This window comes from Stylophora pistillata, chromosome 12 (genome assembly GCF_964205215.1).
Source record: "Stylophora pistillata chromosome 12, jaStyPist1.2, whole genome shotgun sequence".
Lineage (NCBI taxonomy): Eukaryota > Metazoa > Cnidaria > Anthozoa > Scleractinia > Pocilloporidae > Stylophora > Stylophora pistillata.
The window spans coordinates 20,644,905-20,662,721 of record NC_142530.1 but is presented as its reverse complement, the minus strand read 5'-3'; the positions used below and the strand labels follow the sequence as shown (position 1 = coordinate 20,662,721).

General features: G+C 38.4%; 2 protein-coding genes across 3 annotated transcripts; one reads left to right on the top strand and one right to left on the bottom strand.

Annotated features, from left to right (window-relative positions):
• The first annotated feature begins 651 nt into the window (after positions 1-651).
• On the top strand, positions 652-6,053 carry LOC111340965 (uncharacterized). Of its 2 annotated transcripts, none has more exons than XM_022947891.2 (6): positions 652-799; positions 979-1,085; positions 2,388-2,486; positions 3,057-3,994; positions 4,148-4,226; positions 4,909-6,053. In XM_022947891.2, the coding sequence occupies exons 2-6, from the start codon at positions 998-1,000 to the stop codon at positions 5,409-5,411; spliced, it is 1,707 nt and encodes a 568-aa protein (XP_022803626.2). In that variant the 5' UTR covers positions 652-799; positions 979-997; the 3' UTR covers positions 5,412-6,053. The 2 variants fall into 2 exon arrangements, with proteins under 2 accessions (XP_022803626.2, XP_022803625.2); XM_022947890.2 differs by having other exon boundaries at positions 2,388-2,819.
• Positions 6,054-7,957: 1,904 nt separating this feature from the next.
• LOC111340973 (protein lifeguard 1) lies at positions 7,958-17,026 on the bottom strand. The gene is made up of 12 exons (XM_088740281.1): positions 16,751-17,026; positions 16,640-16,653; positions 15,318-15,382; positions 15,160-15,213; positions 14,100-14,150; positions 13,326-13,365; positions 12,553-12,590; positions 11,056-11,101; positions 10,694-10,735; positions 10,145-10,234; positions 9,473-9,520; positions 7,958-8,750 (listed from the first exon to the last, which is right to left on the bottom strand). The coding sequence occupies exons 1-12, from the start codon at positions 16,839-16,841 to the stop codon at positions 8,595-8,597; spliced, it is 735 nt and encodes a 244-aa protein (XP_088596407.1). The 5' UTR covers positions 16,842-17,026; the 3' UTR covers positions 7,958-8,594.
• Between the last annotated feature and the right edge of the window lie 791 nt (positions 17,027-17,817).

The following is a 17,817-nucleotide window of genomic DNA, read 5'->3' as shown; positions in this document are numbered from 1 at the left end:
TGTTACTGGGTAAAGAAGATATAGAGTAGCTGCGACGGTACAGTCAAAACAGGGCAATCAGCTCTTTAGAAATACCTTGTCTGATAAGAAAAGATAAACACACTAGGTAAACGCACTATCAATTAAGTTTTAGCGATTCTCTATAACTGTTAAAACTAGGTTGTCCAACTTACCCTCCCGATCCAGGGGATAGGGACGTAAACCCTTCCCCAGGAATCAATGGTTTGAAAATCCAAGATGGTAGCAAGGGAAATAAGTGAACTTTATATTTGACTCGTTTATGCTCAAAACGTATTATTTTACGTAATATAGCGGGCCAGACTTAAGGGAACTTTTGAATTGAATCGAAGATTCTTTTGGAAAACTGTCGACGACACTAAATGGAACTCACTGACAACTGAAAACTATATTGGGGTATTTCAAAGGAGAGGAGAAGACATCTTATAAAACGAACTTTTCGCTACATCATTGTATCACAGGGCTTTTCTTTCCATTCAAGTCAATCGAGGCGCACTTTCCTTTACTGTTTCGTTGGATTTTTTTCACGACCCTTCCGGCCAAAACTACCAGTCGGTTCGACACTGGGCAAATTAATATTTAATGTTGAAACACAAACAACCCGTAAGTTTCCTCTTTAGACCCGTTTCAGCTCAGATTATGTGTCCGGTGCACAAATGCCAAACAAACCACAGCAGCCATTCTAAGGGTGATGTAATGCAGTCAAGTCAAAGTCACTCAACCGTGACAGATATTTTTTATCTTTTATTTTCGTGACAAGAATAAAAGAAACATACTGCTGGTAAGTTTTAGGATTTTCCCCCCGTTATTTTGATTCTTAGAGAAAGATTCTGACTTATTGAAACGTGTTGGCACTTTTTGCGATTGACCTTCCATTGAAGCGGACAAGAGTTTTTATTTGGTACCCGTCGATTTGTCGATTTCACACCTGCATGGTCGAATTTTATTTCTTTGCTTCAGATGTTCTGTTCTTAACAAGATGACAAGGTTGTGGCTTGCTTCAGCGACTCTGCTTTGCTTCGCGGTCACGGTCCTGAAGTGTGAAAAGCTAAACAGTTACGAACCAGGTATGCGTAATTAGTCACTCATCATCCGTGAATAACACAGTAATGTTTGTTAAGACCATGCCGGAGGATATGTCTATGCTCCTAAATAAAACTGAGGTCGTTAAAAAAATTTTTAGTTAATATCGTTTGGACACTAGGAATGACTAGGACAAAAGTATAAGAGCTGCAATTCGCAAAGGCCGACTTAATGGACAAATCAGCACTACTGGGAGTGAGCACAGAAATGTATGGGTTAAAATTTGGAGTTTCGAATCGTCGTTGTTCAGAGGTGAAAGGAAAATCGAATTTAAGAAAATTTCCCAAGAACAGCTGCTGCTTAAGCAAACTTTGGTGCTTGATTCACCGGGGTCAATTAGAGGTCGATGTTATAAAAGACATGAATTTATTTTCCATGTAATAAACGTCAGCAATCTCACTTAAAACCAAACAGGTCCAGTGCGCCAGAGATACAATATAGCTCAACTTGAATAAGAATTTTAAGTCGAGGATCAACTTTGCAACTTTCTCCTAGTGCCGAAAGGCTATTTCATCAAAAATAAAATAAAACAGACTGGCAGAAAAAGTCTCTTTCCCTTCAGGATATCTCTCTGTTCTACTCGGAGTTTCCAAAGATGGTTGTCAACGAGTTCATATGAATAATAAAACACGTTCAGAACAGTAATAAGATACATTGGCAACTTTTGGAACCTGTCATTGCTGCCTGAAAAAATGCCATGTTATATTGTAACCACATCCAAGATATCACTCCGACGAAGGGCTAACGCTCGAAACGTCAGCTCTTGTAATCGTTACGGTGGCCAATTTACCATTTCAACTTTGTTGATATATCCAAATTACATCCAAGATAGTTCGCCAATAATTTTTTTTTTAGGTTTTTGAATAAAAACTTGGAACATATTCCTCTTATTTGATTTATGCGAGTAATAATTTGTTGTTTTGTGATAACGGTCGAGTCCCCAGTGTTCCCATTGTTCCCAGGGCTTCACCTTACTCGCCCGATTCCCGAGGAAAGTGCATATAAACAAAGTTGAGTTCCCTTGGTTTCCTAGTTTGTTATTACATCATATTAATAGAAAATATAAAAGCGCCAAAATGTTAACTACGACACCTATTCTTCTGTGACTGTAAGACCGTCCGAACACCAGTTTAAGATATTTTGACATAACCGATCCGTCAACGCTTCCTTTCTTCAAGCCCCTGTACTCTAAGCCATGGAAATTAGTTAGCTCCTCAGGAGATTCTAGGAGCGTTTAAAAAGTTAGCTCTCGACCTAACATTTCGACTATATGTTATCTTTTTCAGGAAGACCAGCCAGAAGTGTACCAGCTTTGCAACAAATCTCTCGTCTGGATGATCTTAGGAGTCAAATCGCAAAGCCCAACAAGGGACAAGAAAAAAAGGGTAAAAATAATAAAGTTAATGATCACAGTGATGATGACAAAAAGGGAGACAATAAACAAGAAGTTAAAATCGATGATAGAAAGGAAGACAAAAATGAAGCAAAAAAAGTTATCAAAGAAGATAAACACGAAGAGCTGAAGAGTAAACAAGAGAAGCAAGATGACAAACAAGAAAATAAAAATGAGGACAAAAGTGATAGAACAGATGATAAAAGCAAAGACAAATCAGAGAAAAGCGATGACAAAAAAGAAGAAAATGCCAAAGACAAACACGAAGAGAGCGACGTCAATGACAAGATGAAAGATGAGAAAAAGAAAGACAGTAAAAATTCCGGTAAAAGCTGAATTGTTTTGGTCGCTGCTCATCTCTCTCTGCTAAAACTCAAATAAAAACTAACAAATTAAAAACTAAAGTAAAATAACATTCCTCATAACCATTGTTCTAATGAAACACTGATCAGATGCTAATTCTAACCCTAAATAACCTTTTAACGTTTGGGCTATTTTTAGGCTAAGCTAATATCGATAGATTTTGGAAATTTTCCGCTTTGGTGTTGATTTTTTATTCCAGCTGGCATACCCAAGAAAGACAAAGCCAAACCGAGCCTTAAAAAGCACCAGGATAACCCAGCGACCACTCCAGCTAAAAAGCCTGCGCCAGTCGCAAGACCTCCCATGCCCCCACGAACTGCCTATCCGCAACCAGGTTACCAATCTTATCAGCAACCTTACAAAGCGTTTCAGTCCCCAATGTCTCCTATGTCTGCCACAGGTGGAGCATGTTTGGCGCAATGCTGGAAGAAATGCACACCCATCTGTATTCAGCACAGGTGTTGCTTACCTGGAATGAACTATTATCCAATGCCTGTTCCTCCACCTCCCCCTATTTATCGTCCACCCCCACCCCCTTCTCCCCCACCCATGATGATGTATCCTCCACCTCCCCCTATGCCTCCAGTTTACCCTCAAATGACCTGCCAGCCTTCTTGTGCTCCGGCCTGCTGCATGCCACCGATACCTGCTCCTCCTCCTCCTCCTCCTCCGCCGCCACCGCCACCGCCCCCTCCTCCACCTCCACCACCACCTCCTCCGCCAAGACCAGTCATGCCCCTTCCCAATCCATCATGTAACCCAGTGTGTGCTCCTCAATGCTGCCTGCCAATATCATACCCAGCACCTCATCCTGCACCGATGCCTTACCCCGCCCCTTCGCCCCCAACTGTAATGACCATGGGATGTTCATATCCTGGTTATCCTGGATATCCTTGCGTAAGCAGTCCTGGAACAGTATCACCCGTAGTGACTCCGAAACCTGCCACACCAAAGAAACTTTGTAAGCCGATCTGTCTCAAGTTCTGTCTGACTGTCTGCCCTCAGGATTGCTGCAGTGCTAAGGTGACCGGCGTGCAAGTTGTCAAACCGTCATCTTCCGTTACTGCAGTAGCTACACCATCCACTTCTTCATGCCCAGCGAGCTGTACTCAAATTTGTGCAACTCCGTGTCCTCAGGTGCGTCCAAAATGCTTCTATTGCTGTTAAATTGTTTCAGCAAAAACCACGTACGTCCAGTTTGATTTAAGAGGGAGTTTAAAATATCTCACAAGCCGAAAGGTTAGAACCGCACGAGGAAAAAAACTAACAAAGATACTTTTTTTTAAACAGAGCTGTTGCTCATCCACGGGCAAACCCGCCAGCACAGCAGCACCAGGCTCCACTAAGCCAGCTTCTTCCACAGTCACAGGTGTGGCAATTGTATAACACTCACAGACTCTCGCTGTGAGAGTCTTAGTCCTGCCGTTAGAAATCATGGGCTGTCTAGGTCATTGTTCCTCATAAAAGGATAGTATACAAAATTCAGAACACTAAATAGTACTATGAAAGAAGGGAGATTTGGACTACTGAGTATCGCAATTGACTATTAACCATTTTAGCCCAACAGTCTGCCATAATTGAGGATTTGACCAAAACTAGTATCTAGTTGTTATCAAGGGAACAAGAGCTCAGATCAGTTCATGTTGTGCTAAAGAGGGCGGAGGACAGACGCCAAACTTTTAATGCAGATAAGCTTGCCAAAAGCAGGGCGTAATAAAAAGAATGAAAAGTTAGGTAAGAACTCACAAGATCTTGATAAACTAGGGAGAGAGTGTCTTCAAGAACTCAACCTATTTTTCTGGATAGCTGGGGCTTTTTATATAGTGTCGTAAACCAACATCAGCGAAAGGCCAAGTACCCAGATACTAGAGGAACCAAATAAGTGCACATTCTGGGCTTGTTCTAAATACAGATAAACGGCCACATGTGGGCAACTCGAGATTAGTTTTTGTTTTAAATCTTATGGTCCGAGAGGATAGCGCTTTTGTTTTGTTTTGCTTTGTTTCTTTTTTATCAACACTGAGATGAAAATAAACGTTGTCACTCTTTAGCCCGGCCAACGTCAGCTGTCCCAACGTCAAAGAAACCAAAGCCTGTTTCGTGCCTGGCGCCTGCCTGTTCCCCTCAGACGTGCTTGCCACCGTGTCCCAAACCATGCTGTACTAAGAAACGCTTTCATGATATGGAACTAGTTGCTGGATGTCCTCGTGTGTGCTTTTCGAGCTGTAAACAAGTGTGTCCCAGGCGCTGCTGTGGTCCTCATCCACCAATCAAAGCTGCCGTCGACCAGAGGCCCAAAATCAATGACATCCCTCAGTCCCCAAGGTGCCCAAAGATCTGTGCTGATGTATGCGCTCTAGAGTGTCCCCACAGGTGCTGCGGCCCCGGCTCCATGAGGAGGTCCTTTATCTCAAGACCGTTACCTCGTTTGGCTTACATGAAAAATCAGTATGCATATAATCAGAAAAGATACCAAGTACCTGTGTCACGATACAATAATCTGCGACGGTTTGGACTGAAGAAGAAACGAAACACCACCCACCAACAGACATAGATTGCTGGCTTGCCTGAAGTGAACCTCAGTGGTACGGTTTGAAGATGGCTTTGGCTAAGGGAACAAAGAGAAGAGAAAGAACCTGGACAGAAAAAGGTGTAAAGTTCATTGACTGAAAAGACAGTGGAAGAGGTCTTGTACAATGACTTTATATGCGGATACGACCACTTCTGCTGAGATTGGTTTCTAGGGATAAGGAAATATCTTGGGGATACAGAGTAATGACAATTTTCTTACTAATTTTGGATTATAGCATTGTTAGATATTATAATAATATAACACCAGCCATACATATATTATGCTATCTTGGGGTATAGGCTTTATCAAGCACTTATCGCGTCATATATTATTACGAAGCATATATTATGCCATACATATATTTCACTAATGTCTACATGTTTTCTCGTGTACACACTTAAATGGTTCGTGTAAGAAGCGTTTACTTTAATTGCTAACGTTGGTTTGCAGCAAACTGTAACAATTTTTGTTTTTCTGGCTCGTTTAAAAACAGTTAGAATTGACGGGCAACCTGGGGAAAAAGAGACACATCAAATTCACACTTTGAAGTAGACGTAGCTACGCTTCAGACTGTAAATTAATGCGGAGAGAAATCAAATATTAAAGATGGTATTTTTCAGTTGAGATGCGCTGCAACGTCATTCACATTGATTCGCAGATGTAAATGATGCTATGAAAGAAAAACCTTGAGTTCGGTTCCCTTTATCTTTAACGTTCTCGTACAGTGACCCGGTGAAATGGTTTGAGATACCCAGAGTTCGGGAAAAAACTGGTAAAATCTCGAATACGACTCCATAGCACTACTGTTTGCGTCAATAACCTCGATTTTAAATGAAATACCATAATTCTTCTAAAAGGACTCAGCTTGCCCTCCCCTGAATAAGCACCAATCCCTTAGGCCATGATATCAAACAACGATCACTCTGGAATGAGCACTCCTCCTCCCCCCCTTCGATTATGCGCTCTCCTTCCAATAGGCGCCCCTCCTTAAGACCGAAATTTCAAACAAGCGCCCGGGCGCTTGAGTTCTATAAACCTAAATATGAGTTCTATAAACCTTCGCTTGATGAATCGATTTTTCTGTTCAAATCCCAGCAAAAATAAGGTTTTTAACAACAGCAGCAATAAGATTGTTTTAACAGTTTCTGATCAAATGAAGATGCCCTCGAACCTCACGTCTTCAAAAATGTAAATTCTCATGAAAACTGGATACAGATGTAGGAGCACATTCCATCCACATCTTACTAACTTCGCGTAAAAACAAAACTACAACAGTGTACAATAAGTCTGTTAATCATTTTCAAGTCTTGAACTTATCATTTACGTTTTCTTTAATTTTGGCTTGCTAGGCTGTGACAGAAAGGTGTTTATGATGTTCTGTTTTCGTTTTGAAACAGACTGCTGTTGCTCCCTTGTCTGCTACATCGCTTTGTTGGCACTACTGATCTTCTTTTCTGCAGCTTCAATCATGGCATCTCGCAACTGATACTTCTTTAAAATCTTTATTCCTCATGGCATCTCGCAACTTTGCATTTGCCTCCCTCAAGATTGTAACCCCAACTTCCATGCACTCTTGCTGAGCTGCTTCTTGCCTTTCTAACTCTTTCTCTTTGCTGTTTAGGTCTTTCTTTTCTTTGGCAAGTTGTTGTTTCTGTGCTTCCATTTGTGCTGCTTGTTCTTTCTGAAGAGTAAGTTACTTTTGGGCCTCTTCCTTCTCCTTCTTGTCCTTATCTAGACGCATAACGTAATGAGCATGTGCAGAACGACTCAGCTGAAGGAGTTGCTTTGTGATTGGCACAGAACCAGGACCTTTTAAAAGCCTTCAGCCCATCAGTTGTTGCACGGATGCCATTGATTCACGCTTCACTTAGACGAACTCTGTCATCAGTAACACTTTTTCTACTCTCTGAAAATCCCCTTTCAACCTCAGCATTACCATGTCCAAGAGAATAAGGGCTGTCTTCACAACCTTCATAATTGATAGGAATTTCTTTTCACCCATGACATCCTTCAGGTCATTAATTCAAACTCAATCTAACCTGTTGGACACACTCGCTTTATTTTCTTACTTATAACTCAAGCAGTATTCATAGGAAATAGAGGAGTGTTTGGCCTATTATAGGAGTTTTATAGGATCCCATGAAATACATAGGAAATATAGGACGGCTGGGATGTATGCACAACGATTACGGGACGCTGGGGCCCTCAGGGAAAAATATTATTGCCTAACAAAAACCGTGAAAGATAAAATTCCGCAAAAACTGGCCGAGGCCCAAATGAAATAAAGACAGTCCCTAACTCTCTCTCGAGCTTCCCGTGGGAAAACGCGAGTAATCATATCACGTTTGAATTTCCGTTTGGCATCTGATTGGCTGACAGGCTAGCTGGAGTTTCCTTGACCAATCACTGGGGGGACTTAAAGCTAAACCACAGCAATCCCAGATACCTTTCGACCCCAGACTATACATTGTTATTGAATAATTCGACTACCCATGCAAGCAAGCCTAAAATAATTTAAAGATCAGAGGTAGAGGACTTTCCTTAAAATATTTAATTTCAAACTTTTTATCTCTGACACAACACTTGCCTAGCTCCATGGGCAAAACATTGTTAACTTATTAGAACACAACTATCTCTACCAATAATGCTCTTATAATTTACACAGAAACTTGCAAATACTAAACATTTTTACACTGAAACATAATAAGAGAGCCAAAATTCATAAATATTTGAGTAATTTCTCCTGACGAGCAAACTACATTTTCAGAAAATCTTATACTATCCATTTCTCCATTATTCACCTTGGTATTTTCGAAGTTCTCCAGTTAATCTTGGCCAGAACCCGCACTTTAAACTTAAACAATTCCTGAAGTTGCTGCGTTTTGGCTAAAAACATGATTCTGATAATCTCGAACGAGGTTTACACACAAAACAACATTGGGTTCCAACAGAAACACCAGAGCTTACAAAAAGAGGCAGTAAACGTTCTTCTCTCAAACCGTACGACTCCCAACTAAAACAAACCTTAATCTTAGGGCGGATAAAAATGACCAAGAACCAAATTGTCACAACAAACAGTTGTAAATGTACTAAAACGGATTTGAGAATTTTGATTTGGATCCTGTTAAGGCAGATTCCAACTGTGTACCCACTGTAGCTGGCTCTTTAATCTCCTCTTGCCGCTGAGATAATTTGGAGGATGTACAAGAACAAGTTGACGATATCCAGGTACAAGTTCAGTGCAGCAAAGATGTACTCTTCTGGTGAGATGGAGTACATTTTGCCTCCTCCCATCATGATCTGTGTATCATACACAAGGTACTGCAAAATAAAACACACCACACCACAACAATAAGTTGGAGCAATCTCCTGCTTTGGAAGCCAATGTATTAAGTCTTCTAACAAATAACCAGCACCAAGTTCAAAGAACTATGAGATGGTTCGGTGAAGGGAATAGGTACGCACACTTCCACAGCAACAGGTTATTGGGTAACCATGAATTCAAAATCGTAAGACGATCTATATGCGTGAAAAGTAGCATTTTGGTCCGTTCTGTCCCCAAATGAAAATACTACACTGTATATAGAGGGCATTGAATGGACTTTGGCATAAAACCTTTCACCTAAAGTCAGCGTTATCTGGGTCCAAAACATAACTTTATTTTTAGGAAGGTAGACATTTTGGAAATCTCTGTCCAGCATTTAAAGAAGATTTCTCAGATCAGAGAAAGCATTTCATGGTAAGCAAAATTTACACCTCAAAAATGTGGCTGCGGGATTTAAATAGATAGAGTTTTCTGTCCCTTTTGTCGATTTCTGTGGAAGTCCTTGGCTACAAGGCCTCATGCAAATTGTAATTTTTATCTTTTCTGTCTCTCATTTGAGTTATTTGAATCACTTATTTGCTTGGCCCCTCTAGCCTTTGAGGTACATGTATGAGCAGTGCTAAGGAAAACCAAATGAATCTTTTCTCTTTTTCTAATTGATTGGACGCAGCTCCTGTAGAAAGCAACACAATGAACACTATTTTTCTAAGAAACATACCATGGCAAATAAGAGGGCTCCGAGGGAAGCATAAACAACTGAAAGAACCTGAAATATTAGGGAAAATTATTACCAGGTTTAACACAAATGTTGTGGGTGTCATACTTTACAAGTGTTTGACGATGTGTGTCTTTAAATTAGCAAATCAACCACGATTATCTATTTATTATTAGCTATTTTTGGTCTTTCTAAACTAGAGGTTGGAACTTGAGGTAAAACACTGTACATCAAAGCTTTTAAGTAAACTATAAACAGAAACCAAATTTAACTTCTAATAACTTTCACCAAAGAAGATGTGAAAAGTGTTAAACACAACAAAAAGATATAGAGAAGAAACGCCATAGAAACTATGTAAAAAAAAAGCCCAATGTGTTTCGTTTCGTTTCGTTTCTTTTCTTATTTTATTTTTAACATATCCTGCTTGAACTAGTTTTGTTTTAATCTCCAAACAAACCTATGGAAAATAAAGGGTGGCTGGTAGTGACCATAAGTAAAATCAAGAAAAGTTCATGCTGTGGCTTGCAGTTGAAATTTAAAGGAAGGGTCAAGGAGACCTCTCTCCTCCAATCCTCTTTCTCCTATCATGCTCTTCAGTCCCAGACTCCCTCTTTGCTGAAAGGAAATGGAAAAAGCTCCTACACCTGTAGGCAAATTGTACAATATACTGCTTACCCTGTTGTGGAAAAAGATCATCAAAAAGCCAAAGCAGAAGAGAATAATCAAAGCCACGAACAGAAATCCACCCATCATAGTGAAGTCATACTGTCAAGAACAGATCATATTTAAAGAAATTGCTGTTAAAATTAAGTATGCAGAACTCTCTAAATGCAAAAAAAAGAAAAACAAAAACAAAAAAAACATGGTGCAACAAAGCAAACAGTGCCTCAGTGCTTATTTGTGAGCATTAATGTAGAAATCGCGTGCCTGTGGTAGGAAATGCAACAGAAAATGACTCTCTGAAAACTGATTCAAAGTAAGTGTTACTATTTCAACTAGAATCCTTGAGTCCTGATGCTAACAGAAGTACAGTGCAGTAACTGCAGCTTTGGGATCAAGAACAACACTGCCTTTACCACTAAAACAGTAACTATCATCATGATGATGGTTTGCATTTTATGCCTGAATACTTCAAGCCCTACAAGTGGAAACACCCACAGCTGAAACTGATATAACACCTGCTGGAATGTTATTCAGTCTTAAGGAGGGTCAATCATTCCTTACCTTAGTCTGGAATGCAAAAATGGTAATCGCCAGAACAACAACCTGTAAAAAGTTGCACATCAAGAATTATTGAAAAATTAACTTTTTCAGATTGCATGAGAATGTTGTGACTTGTCTTAAATTGCACAGAATTTGCACAGTCCTAAATCTGCCAAAACCTGCTTCTGCAGAAAACAAAAACCTCTCTATTAGACTACAAGTTTTATTAGCCTCAGCCAAATGAATACTCCACAAGTAAATTGGCTAGTATCAATTGTATTTTTGTTATTCAGACTCATCACTTTATCAGAGCATCTCTCATAAGAACTAAAAAAAAAAACATTAAAAAGTATAACTAAAGTACTAAAGAGGCCACAACTTACTGCAGTTATTCCAACAGCCATGAGCACCTCATCTTTCTCATAAACACTGTGGAAAATTGATTTGCGAGGAAAAAACTGTTCATATATGTCTAGATAGTAACATGACTTCAAGTGCAATTTGGCACTAATAAGCATGAGTAAATTTTTCAAAGACAACATGATTGCACAAGCCTGTAAGGCGTGCCATTTGTAGTTTGTAGTTTGTGAAAAATTCACAAATGACTGTGTTCATTCAGAACCAAATTGCATGAGAAATCATGTTGTTTCTTGTCAATATTCAAATGAAAAAAGCATCACACAAAGTCCAGGCAGATTTTTGCTCTCATGTTACAACTTTGCACTCATGTTATATAAAAAGTGCACTCATTCTCAGCTACTAAGACAGGCATCATTTTTTCAGAAATGTATATTCAGGTACACAACAATTTTTGTGAATATATTTAAAGGAAAAATCACAACAAAATTGGATCTTAAGTACTGCATGCAAAGGAAAGTATTTATTTATGAATTGCCCAAGGTTATCTCCATCTCTAAAGGGAAATCTATCTTCAAACCAAAGCAGATCACAATTCTATTATTTCTGACAGCAACAAGAGTAAGGAGGAGCCAACTATGTTTTTTCAGCTCAAGATTATCCACCTGGTCCCAGCTGTTCGAAGGCTGGATGACGCTATCCAATGGATCCGGTGGATAATGCTATATGTATTTCTATCACTTATCTAATGGATAAAACTCTATCCGGTGGATAATACTATACGTTTTTCTATCACTTATCTATCCAATGGATAAAACTCTATCAGGTGCATAATGCTATACGTTTTGCTATCACTTATCTATCCAATAGATAATGCTATACGTTTTGCTATCACTTATCTATCCAATGGATAAAACTCTATCTGGTGGATAATGCTATACGTTTTTCTATCACTTATCTATCCAATGGATAAAACTCTATCCGGTGGATAATGCTATATGTTTTTCTTTCACTTATCTATCCAATGGATAAAACTCTATCCGGTAGATAAGGCTATATGTTTTTCTATCACTTATCTATCCAATGGATAAAACTCTATCCCGTGGATAATACTATACGTTTGGCTATCACTTATCTATCCAATGGATAAAACTCTATCCGGTGGATAATGCTATATGTTTTTCTATCACTTATCTATTCAATGGATAAAACTCTATCCGGTGGATAATGCTATACGTATTGCTATCACTTATCTATCCAATGGATAAAACTCTATCCGGTGGATAATGCTATATGTTTTTCTATCACTTATCTATCCAATGGATAAGACTCTATCCAGTGGATAATGCTATACGTTTTTCTATCACTTATCTATCCAATAGATAAAACTCTATCCGGTGGATAATGCTATACATTTTTCTATCACTTATCCACCGGATAGCGATTTATCTATTGGACAAAGTTATTCGTCCTTTATACAACTAAGCCATGATGTATGTCCACAAAAGCAAAACTAAATTTACCTTGATACAGCACCAAGTAAATATCCTTCACAGACTGTCTAAATAACAATAAAACAAAACAAATTTCATTACACCTAGAACCTGGTAAAAAAGTAATCATGGTATCAAAACACTGTTAAACAAAAGAGAGGTGATGCCCATAAAATTATTTCATTCAGCTACACTCTGGGCTCAACACTTACTTCTCAACTTACTAGCGAAGTGGTTCCTGATAACTTAGATGTTACAACAATTTCAGTTCGTTTACTAGCCAAACTGGACAGTAGAAATCAAATACTTCTAGCCAAAACTGAATTTCTACTAGTCTGTGGCTAGTTGGCTACCATTACTGTCAAGCCCTGTACACTGCGCACTTATCAGCAGTCAATGTGTCAACAAAAATGAAATTGCATAAAGTAACAGTCAACACAAAATCTACCAAATCGCTCAAATTCGCCATTTAGAACCACAGAAACGACAATACACAGCAAGTGAGGTAGGTTTACATTTATTTGGAGCCTTAACAAGGACATTCCTTGATATAAGTTTACGATAGTACGACTCTTCGATATTCTCCTATACATTTATATTTCGAACAAACGACCAGACATCCACTTATGTGGACCAGCCCCTGTGAGATCACAACCATCAATAAGAGGAGAGATCAATGACATGGGAGGATTGATTGTCTAATAGGTTACTTTAGGGGGGGGGGGTTCACCTCTTTTAGAGCTCATTGATTATAGATACTTGAATTAAGTGTCTATCACATAAACGATGTAGAAAGTACTTACAAAAATTATGAGAAAGATCATGTTAGTTGGAAATTGCCGCCTAAAATAAGATCAAACAAGTCAACATCTGCTAACATTAGTAACTGAGAAGGTAAAAAAAGTTGTTTATTGATCTTAAGAGCAAGTCCTTTCTTTGCAGCTCTTAGAAATTTACAATTTTCACTAGCAGTGATTTCCTGTAAGTCATAATAGAAAATACTCAATAAGAACTAGTGAAACTAAAAAAGAGGACATAGACATGTCATGAGACAAACCTGTAATATATTGTAAAAACCCACAGATAAGCTGCACCTTTTTTCCAAATTCAGGGTGTAGCTTATCTGTGGGTTTTACAGTACTTATCACAGAACACCACCTCCCGGTTAGCTCAATGGATAGAGCGCTGGACTGTTGTGTGGGAGGTTGAGGGTTCGAGCCCTGGCCGGACCAACACTCAGGGTCTTAAAATAATTGAGAAGAATTTACTGCCTTTCTATAACATCAAGAAATGGTTACATATTCTAGTCTTCTTGGATAGGGACGAATAAATGGAGGTCCCGTCTCCTGCAGGGTTGAGGTAGGAGATGTTAATTTCCCACACACGAGATTACTGTGTGATGGATGTCCTCCCCTGGGGTGGGATGGGTGGGTTTATTTACAGAGGGCCATGTGTTAGAAAACTCTTTACTGGGTTAATCATGTATTTACCCTCTTGAAATAAAGAACATCGTATTGTATTGTATTGTATTGTAACACACTGTGTGATAGCTGCACAGCAAGTGAGGAAAATCTTACCTCACTTTCTCACAGCAGGCCATAGCAATCATTGTGACCAATGTGACAGCCCTGTAACATGACATTGAAAAAAGGTAAGAAACCTTTGGAAAGTGGACACTAATTAATTGAAAAGAACACTGAAAAGAGGACATCGTTGTATTTTGAAGATAATGCATGAATATAAAAAAAACAGGTATATTATATATCTTATTAGACGTTCTGTTGTGTAGTATCACTGAGTATTTTTATGAGTTGTGCTGTATTTTGACGAGCCCGTAAGGTGAGTCAAAATACAAACAACAAGTAAAAATACTCAGTGATACTACACAACGAAATGTCTACTGAGAGATTTATTATCCAACACGCCAAATTGCTATTTCAGTGTGGGCGAATTTTGCGGATATTTCTGGAGCACAAATATGACATGATATTTGTACTCATCTCATGTGTTATATATACTCTATGAAGCACAACTGGATAATAAAATTCAATATTTATCACTATAAGCAAGAGCATAATGGCTCGGGTGATTTATTAAGATGAGGCCTTCCATCTGCGATGATTATAAAGGTGAAGCACTTATGTTCTATTTTGTAAATGGCTGTCAATTTCAATGATTTTCTTTGCTTACCAAAAAAAAATAACTACATGAAATTGCAGTTGCTCTGACTGACAATCACTTTTTGTTTTGTTGTCATATTTCATCAAAGTAACACAGGGCTTGACACTAACTTTTCAACTTACTAGCCAAGTGGCTAGTGACAACATAGATTTTATGACAATTTCAATTTATTTACTAACCAAACTAGCCAGTGGAAATCGAAAAACCACCAGCCAAAACTGAATTTCTACTAGTCTGTGGCTAATGGGCCACCGTTAGTGTCAAGCCCTGTAACATAATGAAACTCCAAAGGTTCAAGTAATTGTCTCAGGGATTATTTGACAATATCCTTCCCGCCTTATGTATCTGATTGATGTTAAGTTATTGTAGAATTTGTATATTTCAAATAAAATCAAAGTTATCTGTGCATGAAAAAAATAAAATAAAATAAAATAAAAAAAAATACATCACACTTACAAAGCTCCATAGAATAATCCTACATGATTTTTTGCATATTCCTGAACAGGTTCACTGATTAAAGGAAAAAAAAAATAATGACATTAAACTTTATATTATTACATGGTGCCCATAGTGCTGTATGCAACTTAACATCTCCACAAATACATTTTACTTACCAATACAGAAAGAAACTGATGAATGCAATTGTTATTACAAGTTGGCCAAGTAGAATAGCATAGACCTATAAAACAGCAAGAAATTAAAACATTTAACATAGCTATGTCTGGCAGGAGCACATAGCTAGCAACTTCAGATGTCAATTTTAATAATTATCACTGTGTAAAATATTGTTTTTGAGTTTGCTTATTAAACAAAGTTGTTTTGTAAGGATTATTTTGTTGAGACAGATCAATCTCAAAATAAACTCAATCACATGTCTACAATCGTTAAAGAACCACTGGAAAATTTTCCATGTCAAATAGTTTAAGAAAGTTTTTAGGCAGCTTGATTTGAGAACTTATAGAATTGACCAATAGATTCTGTTACCATGCATCTTTTTAGTAAAATAGATCACAGATGGCATCAAAATGTGAAAAAGTGTTACTGATGTTCTCACCCATGGCAATGTGAGGTCTATTTGTTTAACATAATAAAGATGCAAAAAAAAAAACTGTTAACGGTAATGTCATCTATGCATCTGTCCTTCAGTAAATCATAAGAACGAACCAATCCAATCGAGCATGCAATTCAAATTATTACATAACAGTGTAATGCACAGCACATGCTGTAATATGGACTGATATTGTGTTCATTTTCTTATAATAAAAGTCTATATATAACTTGTGCATAAATGTACTCTATGGGTATTTTGTTTCAATTTTTACAGTTTTCATTAATCAGCCACAAGATCATCAGAAAACAGCAACGTCATATAAATCAATTGCCCTTAAAACTGTCTAGTAAATAACAAATCGGACTCCCACCGATTTTGTTAGTCCCTCGTATGATAACAGACCGAAATGGCCTGTATGCGGTCCTTTTACCGTAATACATTAAGAGAACGATTAAACAATGGAGCCAAGTGGAAATTTCCTGTGAGTAAGGGAATGGAACTCAGCTTCCTTTAGACTTTGACATCACGGTTCGTGCGGCTTGTTAAAATTTCTGCTAGACATGTCAAGTTAATCATGACTGCACCTGTATGTATGTACGCATACGTTTACTTAATTGGAGTCACGATGAGATAAGAATGAGAAGGAAAAATTTCGTGAAAATTGAGATGACGCATCGAAGCTCAATTTATATTACATTTTTCAAACAGTCAAAATCAAGAGTGCACTTTATGCAACCTTCGCACCCACCCTAGATAAGGGTAGTGATATAAAGTGATAATGCGGGTGACCCTTATTGTGTGTGAACTATACAAGACAACATGAAACAGCTGAATCAAAATTCAAAGTCTGATATCAACGTACACCGAACGCCCGCCAAATCTTACCTTTCGAATGAAGCCTGTAACAAAACGAAAAAAAAGATATTTAGTAACCTTGACAAAACCAGCCATATTTTGCACCTAATTCAACCGGTAAAAATCGTGTATAACCCGTACCAGCGCGAATGGAGGAGTCGCTGAAGGCCATTGTATTATCGAACTGGTTATAGTCGGCCGCGCCATATTTGTTTGCCTCTGGATCGTACATGTTGAAGTAATTGTTCCTTTGTCAAAATACCCTTTTCGCTCCGAGAAGAAAGATTTATCGATCTCCTCAGTTATCGTCCAGATTCATGAAGATATGGACAAAATCACCGTCCACATTTATGTTATGTGTTTAGCTCTGCAAATTGAAACCCTTCCGGGATGAACAAGCACCCATTTGTAGCATGACGTCACCTTCGTGATGATTGGACAGTGCACCAGTTATACGGTGTTGATGAAAGAGGGCTGATGGGAAGGTCACAGTACAGAAGTAATGCTAGTCACATGACTTCCATTTTAACTTTGTAAAATCAAATACTCACGACTTATTCATCAATAAACACGACTGCCTGTGCTGCAATTGGTATTGCTCAACTGAAACTTCAGTGTTTGTCGCCTTTTCATATTCTCAGTGTTTTCATGCTCGAATAAATTAATAAGTACATTTGAGGTTTCTGGTTGTAAAGATGAAAGAATGTATCGAAAAACTAGCAAGATCAATTGGTGGGAGTTCTTCGTGACCTTTGGTTGGATCTCAATAAAAGAACCAATCACACGATGCGTGTTCTTTTAGTTTAACTTCCGCCCAGTCTATTAGTAGAGACATACTTTGTATGTGTAAATAGTTCTTACTCGATTTTTAAAAAAATTGTTTTATTTCATCATTACACGCTCACTTTGGAGGCTGGTTGGCTGCATGTGATGCTTTAATGAATGTGATGATTTAATGTGACAGCGTGATGCTGTTAGTGAGCTTCTATGCGCTAGCTAATGTTTGGCTGTGTAGCCGCGTGATGCGGTTCCAGTCAATACCCACTAATTGACCCTTGCTTACCATAGAGTTTCCTGTAGCTCAGTGGTTACAGCATCAGGCTAGATCACGGAGGGTCGTGGGTTCAAATCCCATCTAGAAATTCGATTTTTAAAAATTGTTTATTTCATCTTTACATGCTCACTTTGGAGGCTGGTTGGCTGCATGT

What these genes read in the sequence shown, in the direction of transcription:
- LOC111340965 (XM_022947890.2), top strand. Translation starts at nt 998, where the DNA reads ATGACAAGGTTGTGGCTTGCTTCAGCGACTCTGCTTTGCTTCGCGGTC. An exon ending in GCTAAACAGTTACGAACCAG is followed by an intron (nt 1,086 to 2,387) that starts GTATGCGTAATT and finishes TATCTTTTTCAG; the next exon opens with GAAGACCAGCCAGAAGTGTA. An exon ending in GTGCAACTCCGTGTCCTCAG is followed by an intron (nt 3,995 to 4,147) that starts GTGCGTCCAAAA and finishes TTTTTTAAACAG; the next exon opens with AGCTGTTGCTCATCCACGGG.
- LOC111340973 (XM_088740281.1), bottom strand. Translation starts at nt 16,841, where the DNA reads ATGTACGATCCAGAGGCAAACAAATATGGCGCGGCCGACTATAACCAG. An exon ending in ATCAGTTTCTTTCTGTATTG is followed by an intron (nt 15,214 to 15,317) that starts GTAAGTAAAATG and finishes TCCTTTAATCAG; the next exon opens with TGAACCTGTTCAGGAATATG. An exon ending in TGATCTTTTTCCACAACAGG is followed by an intron (nt 9,521 to 10,144) that starts GTAAGCAGTATA and finishes CTAATATTTCAG; the next exon opens with GTTCTTTCAGTTGTTTATGC.